This window comes from Populus alba, chromosome 13 (assembly GCF_005239225.2).
Source record: "Populus alba chromosome 13, ASM523922v2, whole genome shotgun sequence".
Taxonomy (NCBI): domain Eukaryota; kingdom Viridiplantae; phylum Streptophyta; class Magnoliopsida; order Malpighiales; family Salicaceae; genus Populus; species Populus alba.
Window position 1 is genome coordinate 14,257,293 of NC_133296.1, and position 16,885 is coordinate 14,274,177.

A 16,885-nucleotide genomic window follows, 5' to 3' on the forward strand; every position below is an offset into this window, starting at 1 on the left:
CGGTAGGTGTTTTGTTTTTTCAATTGGAACGGAATGTTTCGATTTCGGAGCGTTTCGGCGTGCCGTTTCGGAGTTGTACTGTTTATATATATATTTATAATTTATAAAATATATAAAACTCAAACTAATAATTTTTTAAAAAATAAATTTAAAATAAACTAATTAAATTATATTTTTCATGGCTTCGTCCTTTCGGCTTATAATTAAGTGATAATTAATGACATTAATTTTGAAGTTGTTCGATACCACAACAAATTAATTAATCACTACCACTGACAATGAGATGACAATAATTAGGAACTTTCTTGTGTGTAATTAAAGAATATAATTCTGCCCGCTATGTGTAGAATTCAAAGCTTTGGCGTGGTTAACAATCAAGAACTTTATTTATTTATTTTCAAAGTTTCAAATTAAAACGACAAGGATCAGAGGCTTTGCAATTTAAAATTAGTGTGTCATCATCCTCCCATTTGGAGATTAATAATTTAATATTGCTAATTGTCCAAGAAACGACAAGCACTAGAGTATTACTAGCTTTGATACCCGCGCGATGCCGCAGGTCATTTTTTTGTATAAAAAATATTTTAAAAAAACAAAAATCTTGGGTTTTTCTGCAAAGTTATACTCAAGAATTTGGAGTTTGGCCAGACCTAAGAGTAATATTTATAATATTAATAATAAAATTAAACTTGCATGACTCAAGTTTAAGTGAGTCTGACTGTAACACCGGACCCAAGAATATTGGATGTGAATCTGGCTATAAGGTCGTGTCATAAAAGTGTGATAATTAAATAGATTAATTAAAAAAACAAATAAAAAAATCAACAGAAAGGAAAAAACTAATGAAGAAAAAGAAAAAGAAATTGAATTAATTGGATTAACCCTTTAAACCAGGTTATCCCGTAATCCATATTTAAAAAAAAAAAAAAGCTACAAAGCTAAGTTCTCAACCAGCTTAATATATAAAAAAAACCGAGATCCGTGTAAAAGTATGATAACTAAATTTTTTTTTCACATTAACAAACTAAATTAAACACAAAAAATTCATTAAAAGAATATCTAATTAACTCGTCAAACCAGGTTAACCCGTCAAACTCGGGATCAATTAACAAACTAAATTAAACAAAAAAAATTAAAAAGAAAAAGAACTAAGAAAGAAGTCAAAAAAGACCTATAAAGGCATAAAATACCTAAACAAATACAGAAAAAAATAAAAATGAAAAATAATATATATTATAATATAATAATATAATAATAATTATTATTATTATATATAATAATAATAATATATATTATTATATATATAAGCATAATTAAAAGGCGTGGAGAAACTACAGTGTTTTTCCTGTACCCGCACGATGATGCGGGTGTTTAAAGTGAATTTTAATTTTAATTATTATTATAATTATTTATAAATTAATTAGAAATGTTATATAGCAAAAGACATGACATTCATACATATCAAAAGACATGACATTCATAAAGCAAGTTGCAAAAGTTAAGTAAAGATAGTTAAATCCAAGTATAACAAAAGTATCTATAGTTACATATTTTATGCTTTATACATATAGATAGAAGCAGATGATAAAGACGTCGAATTAGCTTGTGATGTTTGATAAGAAAGCATTGATTAACTGAATGCTAGTTTTTTTCCTACAGCAAAAGATAAGTGCAACCGTAAGTTATAAATTTTTTATAAAGCAATAAATATCAAATATTCTTGACGATAAATTAGAAATGAGAAATAAAGATTTAATTGTTGCTGAGTATATGAGTTCATAAAGAAGGGAAGGCAATTCGAAAATAGATATAAACCTTTTCAGTTGATGAAATGGAGAGGCGTTGCTTCTTTGAAAGTCCTTGTTTAGGAGCATCATCATCTTCACAAAATTGTTCCTTTGATGAGTCTGCATAATGTTTTTTTACATGAAAATATATTAAACTAATAATTTTTTATTTTTACATGAAAATATTATAACATCAAAACAATTCTAAAATAATATAAACATTGCGTGTAGGCAGCTGATTGCCTTTTTCATTACGGCTGTAATTAGGCTACCACCCTACCCTCTATTAGTTTAAAACTAAAAGAAATAAAATCAAAAAAGAAAAAAGATGGAAGACAGCTCGCTTCCCTTTCCAAATTCTTTTGACTTCTTATTAATTTCATATAGTTGTTTGCACTAAGTGTATAGTATGGTTTGAGATCAACCCCTCATGTGTTAATTCTTGATAAAAAATTATGAAAAAATAAAACCCTTTTTAAGATATTAAACAAAAATAATACTTTTTTATGAGATGATTTTATTTAATATTTCGATCTCTATTATTTATTACGATTATGGTATTGTTACAATGTCTAAGATTATAAAAAGATATTTTTTTCATGTTTTTTTACATGAAAATATATTAAACTAATAATTTTTTTATTTTTACATGAAAATATTATAACATCAAAACAATTCTAAAATATATAAACATTGCCTATAGGCAGCTAATTAAAATTCTTCCCCATGAAGAAAAGACTCAGTTGCAAAAAAAGTAAAGAAAAACACAGTGTAAATTTTCAAAGCATTTAATACAGAAACATGATGATGTCGAAACATGATGATGCTACTTTTGTAAGTTAAATATTCTTCAATCTGCTTTGAATAAATAGTTAAAGCATTTAAAATATTTAAAATAATATTTCATGCACTACAATAAGAAAAGAAGACTGAACGGAAAGAAAACAAAAACCAAACACTGCACATTTGCAAAGCATTTATATGATGTACACTTTTGTAAATAGTTAAAGCAAAGCATTTAATGTTGAAACATGATGATGTCGAAACATGATGATGTCGCTTTTGTAAGTTAAATATTCTTCAATCTGCTTTGAATAAATAGTTAAAGCATTTAAAATATTTAAAAATAATATTTCATGCACTACAATAAGAAAAGAAGACTGAACGGAAAGAAAACAAAAACCAAACACTGCACATTTGCAAAGCATTTATATGATGCAAACTTTTGTAAATAGTTAAAGCATTTAAAATATTTAAAATAATATTTCATGCACTACAGATAAAGAAGACTGCAATAATATTTCAGATAAAAAAGACTGCAACTTTTCCTATTAAAATGAGCCACTTGGAAAGAAAAATTATTTTGTGGGGGAAAGCACAACACTTTCCCCGATGCAAACTTTTGTAAATAATTAAAGCATTTAAAATAATATTTCATGCACTACAGATAAAAAAGACTGCAGCTTTTTCTATTAAAATGAGCAACTTGGAAAGAAAATTATTTTGTAAATGTTGCAAGCAAAAGGGACTCGTTAAGGAGGACTCAACTCATTGGCCCAAAAACACAGGGATAGTTTATAAAAACACATGCAAGTATACAAAACACAGGGATAGTTTATAAAAATCCCAGCACTGGACGGGCTCATTTCACTTCTATTGTTAAATTAACGGATTAGGAGTGAAAAACATTAAAAAAACTACGTACAAAGAAAAGGTGTTGCATTTTTGTCAATTGAAACAAACTTATATGGAAAAACATAGCACAGAGAAGTAAGGATCATAAAATAAAAAAGAGCTAAAATAGAACAAAATGATAATTTCTTTGTTCTTTCTGAGTTACGACTAACTCAAAACCAAAGAGTAATAAAACAAATTAATTTCGGTCCTGTCTTTGTCATTTCCTCAGCTTTCTCGGGAACCAAACAATGCGAGAGTCGTGCAATAACAAATAAAAATTAGAAAAGTTAAAAATAATGGCCCAAATACCTGATAAATTCCAAAGTTTTGCCTTTACCTCGACTCTCTGCTTCTGTCAAAGAAAAAATAAACCCCAAAAAATCAGAGCCCAAGAACACAAAATAAACCACAAATGCATTTACCATACACTTCGAGAGAGAGAGAGTGAGAGAGATGAAGCAGGAAATTAAATAAAAATGAAAAAATAACCCAAAAAATCTCACGTTTTATTCTTCTGTTTAATACCCAAAAACAAAAATCATACATGGCAAAAAATAAAAACCCAGACAAAAATTTCCAGACTTCCGTTCATATTCCCTCTCTTTCTCAGCAACCAAACACCTCAAAACAAAACACAAACAGTAAAAAAGCATTAAAAAAACAAAATGATAATTTCTTTGTTCTTTCTGAGTTACGACTAACTCAAAACCAAAGAGCAATAAAACAAATTAATTTCGGTCCTCTCTTTGTCATTTCCTCAGCTTTCTCGGAAACCAAACAATGCGAGAGTCGTGCAATAACAAATAAAAATTAGAAAAGTTAAAAATAATGGCCCAAATACCTGATAAATTCCAAAGTTTTGTCTTTGCCTCGCCTCTCTGCTTCTGTCAGAGAAAAAATAAACCCCAAAAAATCAGAGCCCGGGAACACAAAATAAACCACAAATGCATTTACCATACACTTAGAGAGAGAGAGAGAGAGAGAGAGAGAGATGAAGCAGGAAATTAAATAAAAAATGAAAAAATAACCCAAAAAATCTCACGTTTTATTCTTCTATTTAATACCCAAAAACAAAAATCATACATGGCAAAAAATAAAAACCCAGACAAAAATTTCCAGACTTCCGTTCATATTCCCTCTCTTTCTCAGTAACCAAACACCTCAAAACAAAACACAAACATTAAAAAAGCATTAAAAAAACAAAATGATAATTTCTTTGTTCTTTCTGAGTTACGACTAACTCAAAACCAAAGAGCAATAAAACAAATTAATTTCGGTCCTCTCTTTGTCATTTCCTCAGCTTTCTCGGAAACCAAACAATGCGAGAGTCGTGTAATAACAAATAAAAATTAGAAAAGTTAAAAATAATGGCCCAAATACCTGATAAATTCCAAAGTTTTGCCTTTGCCTCGCCTCTCTGCTTCTGTCAGAGAAAAAATAAACCCCAAAAAATCAGAGCCCGGGAACACAAAATAAACCACAAATGCATTTACCATACACTTAGAGAGAGAGAGAGAGTGAGAGAGATGAAGCAGGAAATTAAATAAAAAATGAAAAAATAACCCAAAAAATCTCACGTTTTATTCTTCTGTTTAATACCCAAAAACAAAAATCATACATGGCAAAAAATAAAAACCCAGACAAAAATTTCCAGACTTCCGTTCATATTCCCTCTCTTTCTCAGCAACCAAACACCTCAAAACAAAACACAAACAGTAAAAAATTTCAAAACTTTCACTCACTTTCCCTCTCTTTCTCAGCTCCCAAACCCAGAATGCATTAACGTAATAAGACCCGCAAGAAAATCTTGTCTCCCTCGCTCCACTTTCGACTTCAAAATTGTGAGCCGGAACCTAAAATTTAAACTCTTTAAAATGCAAAGAAAACAAAGAGGCCAAATGGGTTTTGTACCATGAAGGGTGTCTCTCTCTCTCTCCCCCCCGCTCTCCCAGCCTTTGTTGTACTCTCTGTAAAAAATAATATTTCATGCACTACAGATAAAAAAGACTGCAATAATAGTTAAAATGAAGACTTTTGTGGGGAAAGCAAAGAACTTTCCCCCATGCACACTTTTGTAAATAGTTAAAGCATTTAAAATAACATTTCATGCACTATAGATAAAGAAGACTACAATAATATTTCATGCACTACTGCAGCTTTTCCTATTAAAATGAGTCACTTGGAAAGAAAATTATTTTGTGGGGAAAGCACAGTACTTTCCCCACGCGTTTTAGAGTTCTGTTAATTTGTTGACCCATGATAAACAATAATTTATCTGCACAAAGGGTTAGTGCTGGAAGGACGTTTTTATAGTTTATTGATTTGAACTTGAACAGAGAAAAGAGAAAAGAGATCGCACCTTAGCTCTGGGTGTACTGTGCAGTTAATGAAAAGGAACCGGGTTTAATTTCGAGTCTTTGACTCGATGGCTTTAACCCGAAACGGAACACCTGGATTTCGGCCGGAACGTTCCGGCCGAAATTTGACCGGAATTTCCGGATCAACCCGAGATTTTAAGCGAGGTGAAACTTGTTCCGTTTTATTTCGGTTTTTTAACTGGTACGAGACGTTCCGGGCATTCCGGCCGAAACGGAACGGTATTAACAACCCTGCTTTAAACTTTAACATTAGACAAGATAAGATAGAAGTATTATTCTTATTTGTTTATTAAATATAAAATAAAATAAATTATTTAGTTTAGTCCAATGCACATCAAACACAATCTTGTCCGATGTGTTTCAAACACAATAAAATAAATTATCCAATCCAATATAATGCACTCCAAGCATGAGGCATGACGATTATTTATCTAGTCTGATCCATTCAATACTGTGAAACATATCAAACACTACCTTAAATTATCTTAACACAGAAATTGTTAGAGCTATACAGTATAATGCCTTTATGGAATAGACAACCACCGTGATCCGGCAGAATGTGGCTAAAGATGAAGAGAAAACATTGCCGAAGATTGTAGCTAGCAGTAGATGCTCATCATCTCTGTATTTTCATTAAGAAGTTAGAAATCAACTACTGTCAATATGTGGCTTTCTCAGATACATTACTTTGCTTACACAATAATAACACACCCATATTTTCAGGCATTTCTCCATAATTTAGCACGTCCCTCCTCTGCTAATGTCAATCTCTGTTGCAAGATATAAAAACACACCCTTCTTCAGCTGTCAGACTATCACAATTTAGCACTTTCCTTCTCTTCTGACATACATATTTTCAGGCATTTCTCCATTAAGATCTGACCATCACCTTCCATCTGATCAAGCGCTCTGGTGTCCATGTTTCCACTTTCAATTATAGTCTTGAAAATAATGGATGGAAATAGCATCTGTTTACTTAGAAGGGAAGGCTGAACTCTGGTTTGAAGAATTCATACTGGAAAGTAATTATTTGGCTAACCTGGAAAAATGTTGGATAGCCAAATTCAAACTATATTTGAGTTATCAAATAAACATCACATTTGATTATAATTTTTAAAAGTATTATTGAAGCTGCTTTGAATTATATTCGATGAGGTTAAGTTTTTCCAATTTTAGAAAAGTTTTTTGGAATACTAGAAATAAAATATTGTTTACGTATTCATATAATCATAAAAATTAGCTTAAATTATTGAGAGATTAAGCTTTAACTTATGTTTTTTTTTAATTTATTTGAATTTATAATTAAGGTTTCTTAATTAGACCTGGACCCGTTTTTTTTTTGCGTTTCAAAAGTGTTTTTGAAAAAAAAATATTTTTTTAATTTTTTTTTCTTTGCTTCAAATTATTTTTTAATGTTTTCAGATTATATCGATATAATAATGTTTAAAATAATTAAAAAAAAAATATTATTTCAATAGATTTCCAATTGAAAAACATTACCACAACAACAAAAACTTTTTATTTGTTAGGCTAAATTTAACTATTATTAGTATTTTATTTATTAAACTATAAACCTCATTATTTATTCTAGTTAAAATTTTTGTATTTATATCCTTTTTTTCTAAATATTAGACAAATTTTGATGATTTAATAAAAAAACAAACTATTCCTCCTTTAAATTCTCTCTTCTTCCTAGCTTTTCCTTTCCCTGTTTTAATTCTTGACTTCTTTCTTTCTTGCTTTTAGTTTTTTTTTTTCTGCATCACTTCTAGTCTCTTTTTTTGGGGAGGCAGAAGTTTTAAGCAATATGAAATGGAGGAGGGTATAAACAAATAGATCGTTCAAAAAGATGAACTTAGCAATCCAAAACAAGTTGCTTGTCCAGAAGTTAATCGTTCAAGGTGTGATCCTAATGCATTATACTGTCAGATCGTCTATTTAAAGCCCCAGGGTCATTGGTTACACCTTTAAAAATTTACTTGTCCAGCGTGTAGGATGCTAAGCCCCAAGTATCTTTTTGTGTTTCTTCGTCAACAACAAAACCATCCATTTTCATCTGATAAAGAACATCGGTAACTGATTTTCCGGCTGCCATAAAGTTCCTAGTTTTTCATCAACCGGGTGAATTTTTTCATCTCTTCAGCATCTCCCTGACCTTCCAAGTACTCCAAACAGGCATTCACAAGGATGGGATCTGGTTTCCAGTCTCTTCCAACATTGACGGCCCTCTTCAACATCTCAACAGCCTTGGGGATTTGATCATGTTCCATATACCCCTTTGCCATTACATGCCATGTGCTCGCATAAGGTGTTCTTCCTTGCACTGCCTTTTCTATGGCTGCCTCAGCCTTCTCAAAAAGTCCCCTATTGCAATAAGCAACAAGAAGCCCGTTCAATACACGGAAGTCATACATGCTGGTGCACTGCGACTCCCACTCTTCAAAGATCTTTTCTGCTCCCTCGATATCATCCAGCTTTGTAAGAGAGTCAATCATGCAACAATATGATGTATCCATGGATTCACTAGAGGGCTTGTACAAATTCCATATTCGATAAAGCTCATCCTTATTCCCTGTTTTTGCATGGAGACTCAAAAGAAAATTAAATACTGCTTTCTTCTTTCTGAAGGCCATCCATTTCTCCAGCTTCTTCAACATTGTCAAAGCTGTTTCGATGGACCCAATCTTCAGATACGCATCAGCAGCCATTGCATATAATTTCCAATCTAGACCAAGCTCTGGATTCTCCTCCATCAATTTCAAGATTCTTTCCACCCCGGAAATGTCAGATGCAGCAACTGAAGCAGCAATTAGATTTCTCAGTGTATATTTATCTTGAGCAATTCCATTCCTTTCCATTTCCTTCAGCAATGGGGGGATTTTGTCAAAGTCTCCGGTTTGAGAGTAAAGGATGATCAAGATGTTGTATGGAAAAGATGATGTTGTCATGCCCCCTTCTCTCATTTCCTGCATAACTGCTTCTGCTTTCTGCACAGATTTCTCTCGCACACAGCCATTGAGAATAGCACCATATGTGTACTTAGTTCTTAACTTAACCGAAAGTTTATTAAAGTAGTTCTCGGCCTCCTCTAGTCCACGAACTCTATGAATTAATCCCAATCTGACTGCTGCATCTTCCGTAGTAAATGTAAAGAACCGCCGGCCTGTCATCCATTCTGATACCTGAATTAATTATGCTCTCTATCAAGTTCCAATTTTACAGGAAGCATGTACATTAAACTCATCAAATTACAACTACACTGCCCAACACAGAGGTGCATTTAACCATATCTTGAATCATGATATGGTCCAAGCTTCATCATGACAAAAATAATTGGCCTCGTGCTGACTTGCTAATTATATATGAGATCTTAATTATCTTATCTCTTAAAACTAGATATATGAAAAATTCTCAAACTTTTGAATCATATTGAGACTGACACAAATCCAATAAATGACATGTCGTCCAAAAGCTGAAACTTCACCCCAAATTCAGTTCCACCATGAATAATTCAACAAGTTCCCACAACAATCTCCATATTTTACTCAAAGGGTACACATAAAACAATCTATAATGAGCAAAAAGAAGTCAAAAAATGATGGGGATTGAGAAATAAAGACCTCTAAAGCATGTTGGAACCGTTTATAATCTTTCATGAGACGAACCAAGGACACAAGATGGTGTTTGTCAACAGTGTTGCCTTCTTCGACCCATTGATCAAGCACCGGTACGATGGAGACCCTGGGGTCTCTTATGGCTTCAATTCTTCTGCATAATGTAGTGGAGTGTGAAGAAGATAATGGTTTGGTTGGGGTTTTAGTAGAGAAAAGTAAAGAAGCTAAAACCCTTGTGGAGGAGATGGAGAATTGATAGTTTTGTGGAAGTAAAGACAATAATTTTCTAGAGAAATGAAGATTCATTATTATTTCTCTGAGTGAATGTGTTTGAAAGAATTGATGTTTGTTTAAGGGCAAGGGAATAAATGTAAATAGAGACAGGGATTTAACTTAGGGTTTAAGGCTAGGAAGAAAACCAATTTGGTTTGGTGTATGCCATCAAAACTCTGGATTAATCGTATATTTTAGGGATGTGTTCTTGGCATTTTATTAATGTGGTCCCTGTATTATTTTAGTTGTATTTAGTTGGTCCCTTTACTTAAAAACATCTCTATTGTGTATTGTACTCTCTAACTAATTCCTGCGTATTTTACGGCTAATTCTTATCAACTAGCCCGACATTATCGAGCTAGTTACATGTCTGGGTTTTTTTTTTACATGTTATTAACAGTGAATTAAATGGAAATTTGAAGAAAAAAAATCACACCAAGTAACTTTCTTTAAAAGAAGGGACAATTAATTAATAATAATAATAACGTTTTTCTAGGTGAAAGAGTCACTAGGCGGGGTTAAGACTAAGAAGATATTTAACATTGTGTTTTTATCTGAGTGCGTTTTAAATGAATTAGGTATAGAAAACATCAAATTAATATTTTTTTTATAATTTTAATAATTAATGTCAGAAATAAAAATTTATAAAAAATTATTTAAATATATTTTTAAATAAAAATCATTTTTTAATAAAAATATACATCTCAATACCAAACATAAATCTCAAAACCAAACATAAATCGAGCTATCCCTACCTCCTACCTAGGCATAGATTCGTCCACGGAGTTATTGAATCCCACTTAGTTCGGTAGTTTCGGTAGTCAATTTGATGACTTGTAGTCTCAATAAGGTAAAGATTTATTTTGAACCATTTTCAATATTGTTCTAGCCAAGTTTAAATGATCTAGCAGGTTAATATGATGAAACTCAAGGAAGATCTGACCAAATCAACTTCAAGGAATTAAAAAAAAAAAAAAGCCCTAGAAACAAAATTGGTGTAGATAAAATTTTGACATGAAAATTCATAGGTTAAATTAGTTTAATTTAATAACACTATATATTAAACTTTCGTCTCCAGTCAACAAATCATTGAATTGACCCATCAAGTTAAACCAGTTTAATACATCATGCATGATAGACATGGTGATTCTGTCGGTATTGTTGATGATGAACCGGTCACGTCAGCCGTACGGGTCTGCCATTTCAAATCTGTCGATGAATTCATCGGTATCTTTGACGGTGAACCGGTCCAGTCACCCGTACGGGTCGCCCGTTTTGAATCCGTCAGTGATTCTGTCGAAAATATCACCCGCCAAAACCTCCACGTCAGCGACCCGTCCTTTTTTTCTTTTTTTCGAGCTTTCCGTCCGTAATTCGGTCGGTAATTAAGCCGTCGGTAATTACCGACCGAATTACGGACGGAAGGTGTCCGTCGGTAATTTCAACCTCAAATTACCGACAGAAATATTCCGTTGGTGATTTTGTTGTTATTAAGCGAATTTCTAGTAGTGATGGATTCATCTATACATCAAAACTATTGACATTTATTACCATAATATATATTACAAGTTCCCATTTCTATCACAGGACTAGTCCAGCGCTTGAGCAAACATATGCATAGAAAATAAACGAGGAAAAATGTTTCAAGGAGAAAATCATATTATGCTTTGTCAATGCTATTCTACTCCTCTTTGAACCGTACTCTCATTTGCCAGTAATATAATGGACTCAAGCACCTGCAGAATGCAACAGTACAGAATTAGAAATATTCATTAATAATCTTAATTTCTTTGGGAGTTACACTATAATAAGAGAAATTTACCTTCGCGTAGTGAAACGTTGTCATGCTGCATGTCCACGGATCCTGGTTCCAGAAAGGATGTCCCTAATTCGATGCAATTCGGCCACAACAATGCTCATATCCATCCTCTCTCGTGGCAACTCTACAGAACAAGCAACTCCTATCTTGATAATTGAAATCAGACATTCGAGGATTTTTCCAGTTTCAATAGGGTTCATCCTATGAGAGGAATGGATACTACTTTCCACATCTTCTCGGAGAAGTATTGGTTCCACAACCTCCGAAACTCGGCCATGCAATGCCATTTCAGCATAATTGTGAAGGTTCAGCCCATCTTTAAACATGCCGTCTGTAGGTCTTTTTCCTGTAAACATCTCCAGCAACAAGATGCCAAAGCTGTACACATCCCCGTAAGTTGACACATCGCTGCCCACACCATACTCTGCAAAATTCATATGAACAGACGCAAATAGTTGTTTACGGCCTTAGCTTAGATCATAAACTGAGAAAATAGAACTAGAGACTAATGAAAATAATTCTAATCGCACCTGGTGCTGCATAGCCGATGGTGCCTTTCAAGCCAACGGAGCTGGTCTGTCCCGATGATAATTGATGGGAAACTTCTGGACGAAGCCTTGCTAATCCGAAGTCCCCAACACAAGCAGTCATTTCACCATTTAAAAGAACATTGCTGGGCTTCAAATCACAATGGACAATAGGTGTTCCGCAGTGTTGGTGCAAATAGTTGAGCACATTAGCCACATCAATTGAAATATTTAACCTCTGAAGGAGATTCAAACTTCTCAGCTCTTGTGCGTTGTTTGGCTGATGAATTGGATGCAACCATTCTTCTAGACTTCCATTGATCATGAGCTCGTAAACCATGGCCTTGAAATCATTTCCTTGAAAATCAATGCTAGAGCATGCACTGACCACTCTAACAAGATTTCGATGCCTGATGTTTACCAAGGCTGCACATTCTGCCATGAAACTCCTGGAAGCTCCTTTGCGTAAGAGGTTAAGTACCTTCACTGCAACAGCCATTCCATCCGGAGGAAGGATTCCTTTGTAGACTGAACCAAAACTGCCAACACCGATTAAATTGGCCGAAGAGAATTCATTAGTTGCTAGAAGGAGATCTTGGTAGGCTACTCTCCTAAATGGTATCCCCCCATGTAGATGTACTAGAAGCCTGCTTATCTTTTGTTTTTCTAAAGAAATAGAAAAGCATGGAAGAGACCAACAAGATTACCACAAGCAAGCCCCCAGACATTGCGACGATCAATATCTTAGTAGAAGATTTCAGCTTTGCCGACTCATTGGTTGTGCATCTGGACAGATTCAACTGAGGTATACCTCCACAGAGCTTCTTGTTTCCTGCAATGGAAATCACACTTGTATTGCCAAAGACACCTTGCGCGGGCACCTGACCTTCAAGGTCGTTAAATGACAGATCCAGACTCTCTAACAACTTTAAGTCTCCCAAAAAGCTGGGAATTTGGCCACTAAAGTTGTTGTAAGAGAGATCAAGAACTTTAACTGCTCTCAAAGAACTCAGAGACTCAGGAATGGACCCTTTGAAAAAATTACCCTTCAAACTCAAAAGCTCTAAACTCGCGCAACTACCAAGACTACGGGGAATCTCACCGGATAACCTATTTTTAGAAACATCTAGCTCACCAAGATGTACCAGATTACCCACTTCCAAGGGAAGAGAACCTGTCAGATGATTTTCAGATAGGTTTAAGGAAAATGTTCCTGAAGGGATACTTGGTAATTCTCGGGGTAAGGGACCGCTCAAATTATTATTAGAGAGACCCAACTCCAACAAGTTTTGGCAATTTCCATGATTCGATGGGATACTTCCATGTAAATTGTTGAGTTCTAAATGAGCAGCAATTAACGACGTCATATTGCCTACAGAGGTGATGGGATACTGCCTGAGATTTTATTTTGATCTAGATATAAATAACCTAAATTTTGTAATTTACCAACAGAACTTGGTATCATGCTGCTCAATTGATTTGGCTCCAAGCCCAAAGCAACCAGGCTGATGAGATTTCCAATCCCATCTGGAATTGTTCCACGTATTTGGTTTCTCCCAAATCCCATCTTCCTTAATTTTTTGGAGAAGTTGCCAAGTGTTTCAGGAAGTACCCCTCCTAAATGGTTGTCAGCTATCCCAAAAATTTACAAAACGGTGTTGTTTTCCAGGCGATAGAGAGAACTCAGGTCATCGTCCTGGCCACTCCCAAGATCATTGTAACCAATTGACAGATGACGCAAGTAAGGCAAGCTTCCTAGGGTGGGTACTTTCCCAGTGAAGAAGTTGTCTGAGAGTTCAACATTACAGAGATTTGAGGCATTAGAGATTGTCATGGGAATTATAGTCCACTGAAGTATATTTTTTTCGCCTGTTATATTTCTTCCCCTTATGAATTTTGCCAAAAGTTACTCTAATTAGAATCACTTCTTCGTTTTTTGTATTTTTCTTAAAAATTAAAAAAATTATATTATTCATAAATAGCATTAATTTTTCTAATTAAATTATATCATGATTCAAAAATCACATTAAATCTTGCTTTTGTTGGACAGTTATGAGATTCAGGTATATTATTTAGCCATCTTTTCCTCTCTATTTTTTTGTTGTGTGCAGGGTCTGCAATCTACATAGCTGATTAGAACAGGTCGTAGAAAGGGAGGATTATATATTTTGAATGAGTTAAAAGTGGTAGTTGTTGCTTTAGATTTTTTTTGTTGTACTTGTTTCGTTCTTCATGCTCATGAAAAACACAAGAAGTTGTCCCCTCAATCTGCTATTTATGTCACTCTTGGTTATGGTGACAGTAAAAAGATGTATCATTATTTTGATCCAATAACTCAGAAACTTTATGTGTCTCGTCATGTTATCTTTTTTTAGGATATACTTTTCTTTTTTATTCTATTCACTACTCATAGCTTGACTAGATCTGATCTTATTTGTATAAATCATTTTTCTAAGAATTCTAATAATTTATCATCTCAAGTTCCTAGTACTTCAAATCCTCATTCTTATGTTCTTACCCTCATTACCTTTACATTCAACTCAACCAATTCGTATCGACCATTCTGCAAGTATTGCTACTTTACTCTACAGTACATCTAAAGCTCCCTTTTCTTTTATGATCACTCAAGCTGTCTGAGATTGTGGATCCACCTCTACATCAATCCATATGCATTTGTAAGTCCACAAAGTTACTAGATTTTTTCTATTATTGTTATTCTTCATCTTTTACCTTTTTTTTAGCTTATATTCATTGTTTTTCTGAACTCTCTTTCTATAAAAAGAAAATTATTAATCCTCTTTGATAGTAAGTTATAGATGAGGAACTTTTAGCTTGGTATATCTCACTAAATATTATCCATGTTTTTCATGTTGTTAGTCAGCTTGTTACTTCTCATACTACTGTTCATTGGGCAGTTGCTCTTGGTATTTTGAGAAATCTTTAGGGTACAATATTTTAGAGTCTTTTACTTCCATCGATTCACCTTTTCCTTAGAGCTACATGCATACTCTAATGTTGATCAATGATCCCACTGATTGCATATATGCAAGCCTGTTAATGGTTTCTATATCTTTTTTAGTGATTTTCTTATTTCTTGAAAGAATAAGAAACAATATATTATTTCTCAATCTTCAACCGAAGTAGAATATTGTGTTATGACATCTACTATTAAAAAAATTATTTGGTTACGTTGGTTACTTGTAGATATGTAAGTTTATCTTTCTCATACCACTCTTATGTATTATAACAACCAAAGTTTTATTCAGATTACTCATAACTTATTTTTTTTCATAAATGAACTAAACACATTAAAATTGATTGTCATCTTATTTATCATTATTTCAAGCATGACACCATTACTTTGTCCTTTGTTCCTTTTTTTTTTTGCAGATTGCAGATTTCTTTACCAAGTCACATTCTATTTCTTGCTTTGGTTTTCTAGTTGACAAACCTTGATACTTGTAGCTGTCGCATCGTGAGTTTGAGGGGAGATATTAAGAGATATAAGATTATTTTGTTTTATTGTTTATTAAGGGTAGAATAGTCTTTATATTTACTTTTCAGTTTCCTTTGTTTAGCCTATATATAATTTCTATGTATTTAAGTTAAATTTATTTATTTTGATTGCATTATATTGTAGTAATGAAACCCTAACTTTCTCTTTTTTATTTTTGTATTTCTCTTTATTTATTTGAATTTTTTAACAATATACAACTCTTTGTAGTAGGAAAATTTCCTATTTTGGTTATCTTTTGAAAATGAAAACCTTTCGATCATCAAAAAATAAAAGAAAAAAGATGTCGAGACTAGTCTACTGTATTTAATTGGATCAAATATATGTAATTGTTTTTGCAAAAGTGATGAATTTAAAGGTTTTGCAGAGGAAGCTTGGACAATCCAATGATAAAACTCTTTTGCAGCTGCTTTTCCTGTTAGGAATTGCTGCTTTATTTGCTTCAGCACTTGTCTTGTTTACTTATCTAAATAGTTTTTTTTAGGATTCATCTTATTCTCAACAGAGCCTGTTCATGGTTTCATGTCTTCGTGTGGCATACGATTTCCTGTTTGTTCTAAATCTGCTGCTTACCTCCATTCCTTAGTCTTATAATTGCGTAGTTATTGTCTAAATTTTCATTCAGTAAGATAAATCATGTTAGAAGTTCTGTACCTAAAACCTTGGTTATATTCCTCGATGTACTTAATCAGACAGATTTTCAACATGAAATCGGACAACCTTAAGTACTGCTTAGGTGAAGATACAAAAAAAGAAAAAGAGTTCAACAATAGCTCTCTCAGTTCATAACTGGCAAATATAGCTTGACTGTTTCTGTCGTAGAATGTATTCTATAGAGACAAATATCAACACAACACAACATAAGCAATGCTATTGTTGAGCAGACAAATTGGTTCAATTGATGGCAGGACTAGGTCCAGATGGTGGCAGTGGTGCACCTTTCGGAAGCTTTGCGCCAAGGGTTCTAACGCCTGCCTCATAACCGTCGGTTTGGAATCCGGAAAGCTTCCCCCGATGCAGCGGCCGAGCCTGAGAACCTCCCATGAGTGCACAAACCAGAGATAGAGCAACTAGGAAGCATATGAAATTCATGCAGCTGTTTGAGCACCTCATTTTATGTATGCCTAATGTTTGACAGGACAAAGTTTATATATAGCCCTTCAGAAATTTGGCCAGGTTTTGCTTGCATGAATTAAATGTGGGCGGCTTTCAACAAGGATTTGGGTACAGAAATTATTTGTTTATTCAATGAACTAGCCGATAAAGTATCTGTCCGCACATTTCTAAATCCAAAAA

General features: G+C 33.4%; 1 protein-coding gene and 1 pseudogene across 1 annotated transcript; both read right to left on the reverse strand.

The window, feature by feature from the left end:
• Positions 1-7,655: 7,655 nt before the first annotated feature.
• LOC118042780 (pentatricopeptide repeat-containing protein At2g20710, mitochondrial) lies at positions 7,656-9,880 on the reverse strand. Its single transcript, XM_035050485.2, has 2 exons — positions 9,463-9,880; positions 7,656-9,024 (listed from the first exon to the last, which is right to left on the reverse strand). The coding sequence occupies exons 1-2, from the start codon at positions 9,760-9,762 to the stop codon at positions 7,945-7,947; spliced, it is 1,380 nt and encodes a 459-aa protein (XP_034906376.1). The 5' UTR covers positions 9,763-9,880; the 3' UTR covers positions 7,656-7,944.
• A 1,675-nt stretch (positions 9,881-11,555) lies between these two features.
• On the reverse strand, positions 11,556-16,633 carry LOC118042772 (putative receptor-like protein kinase At3g47110; annotated as a pseudogene).
• Between the last annotated feature and the right edge of the window lie 252 nt (positions 16,634-16,885).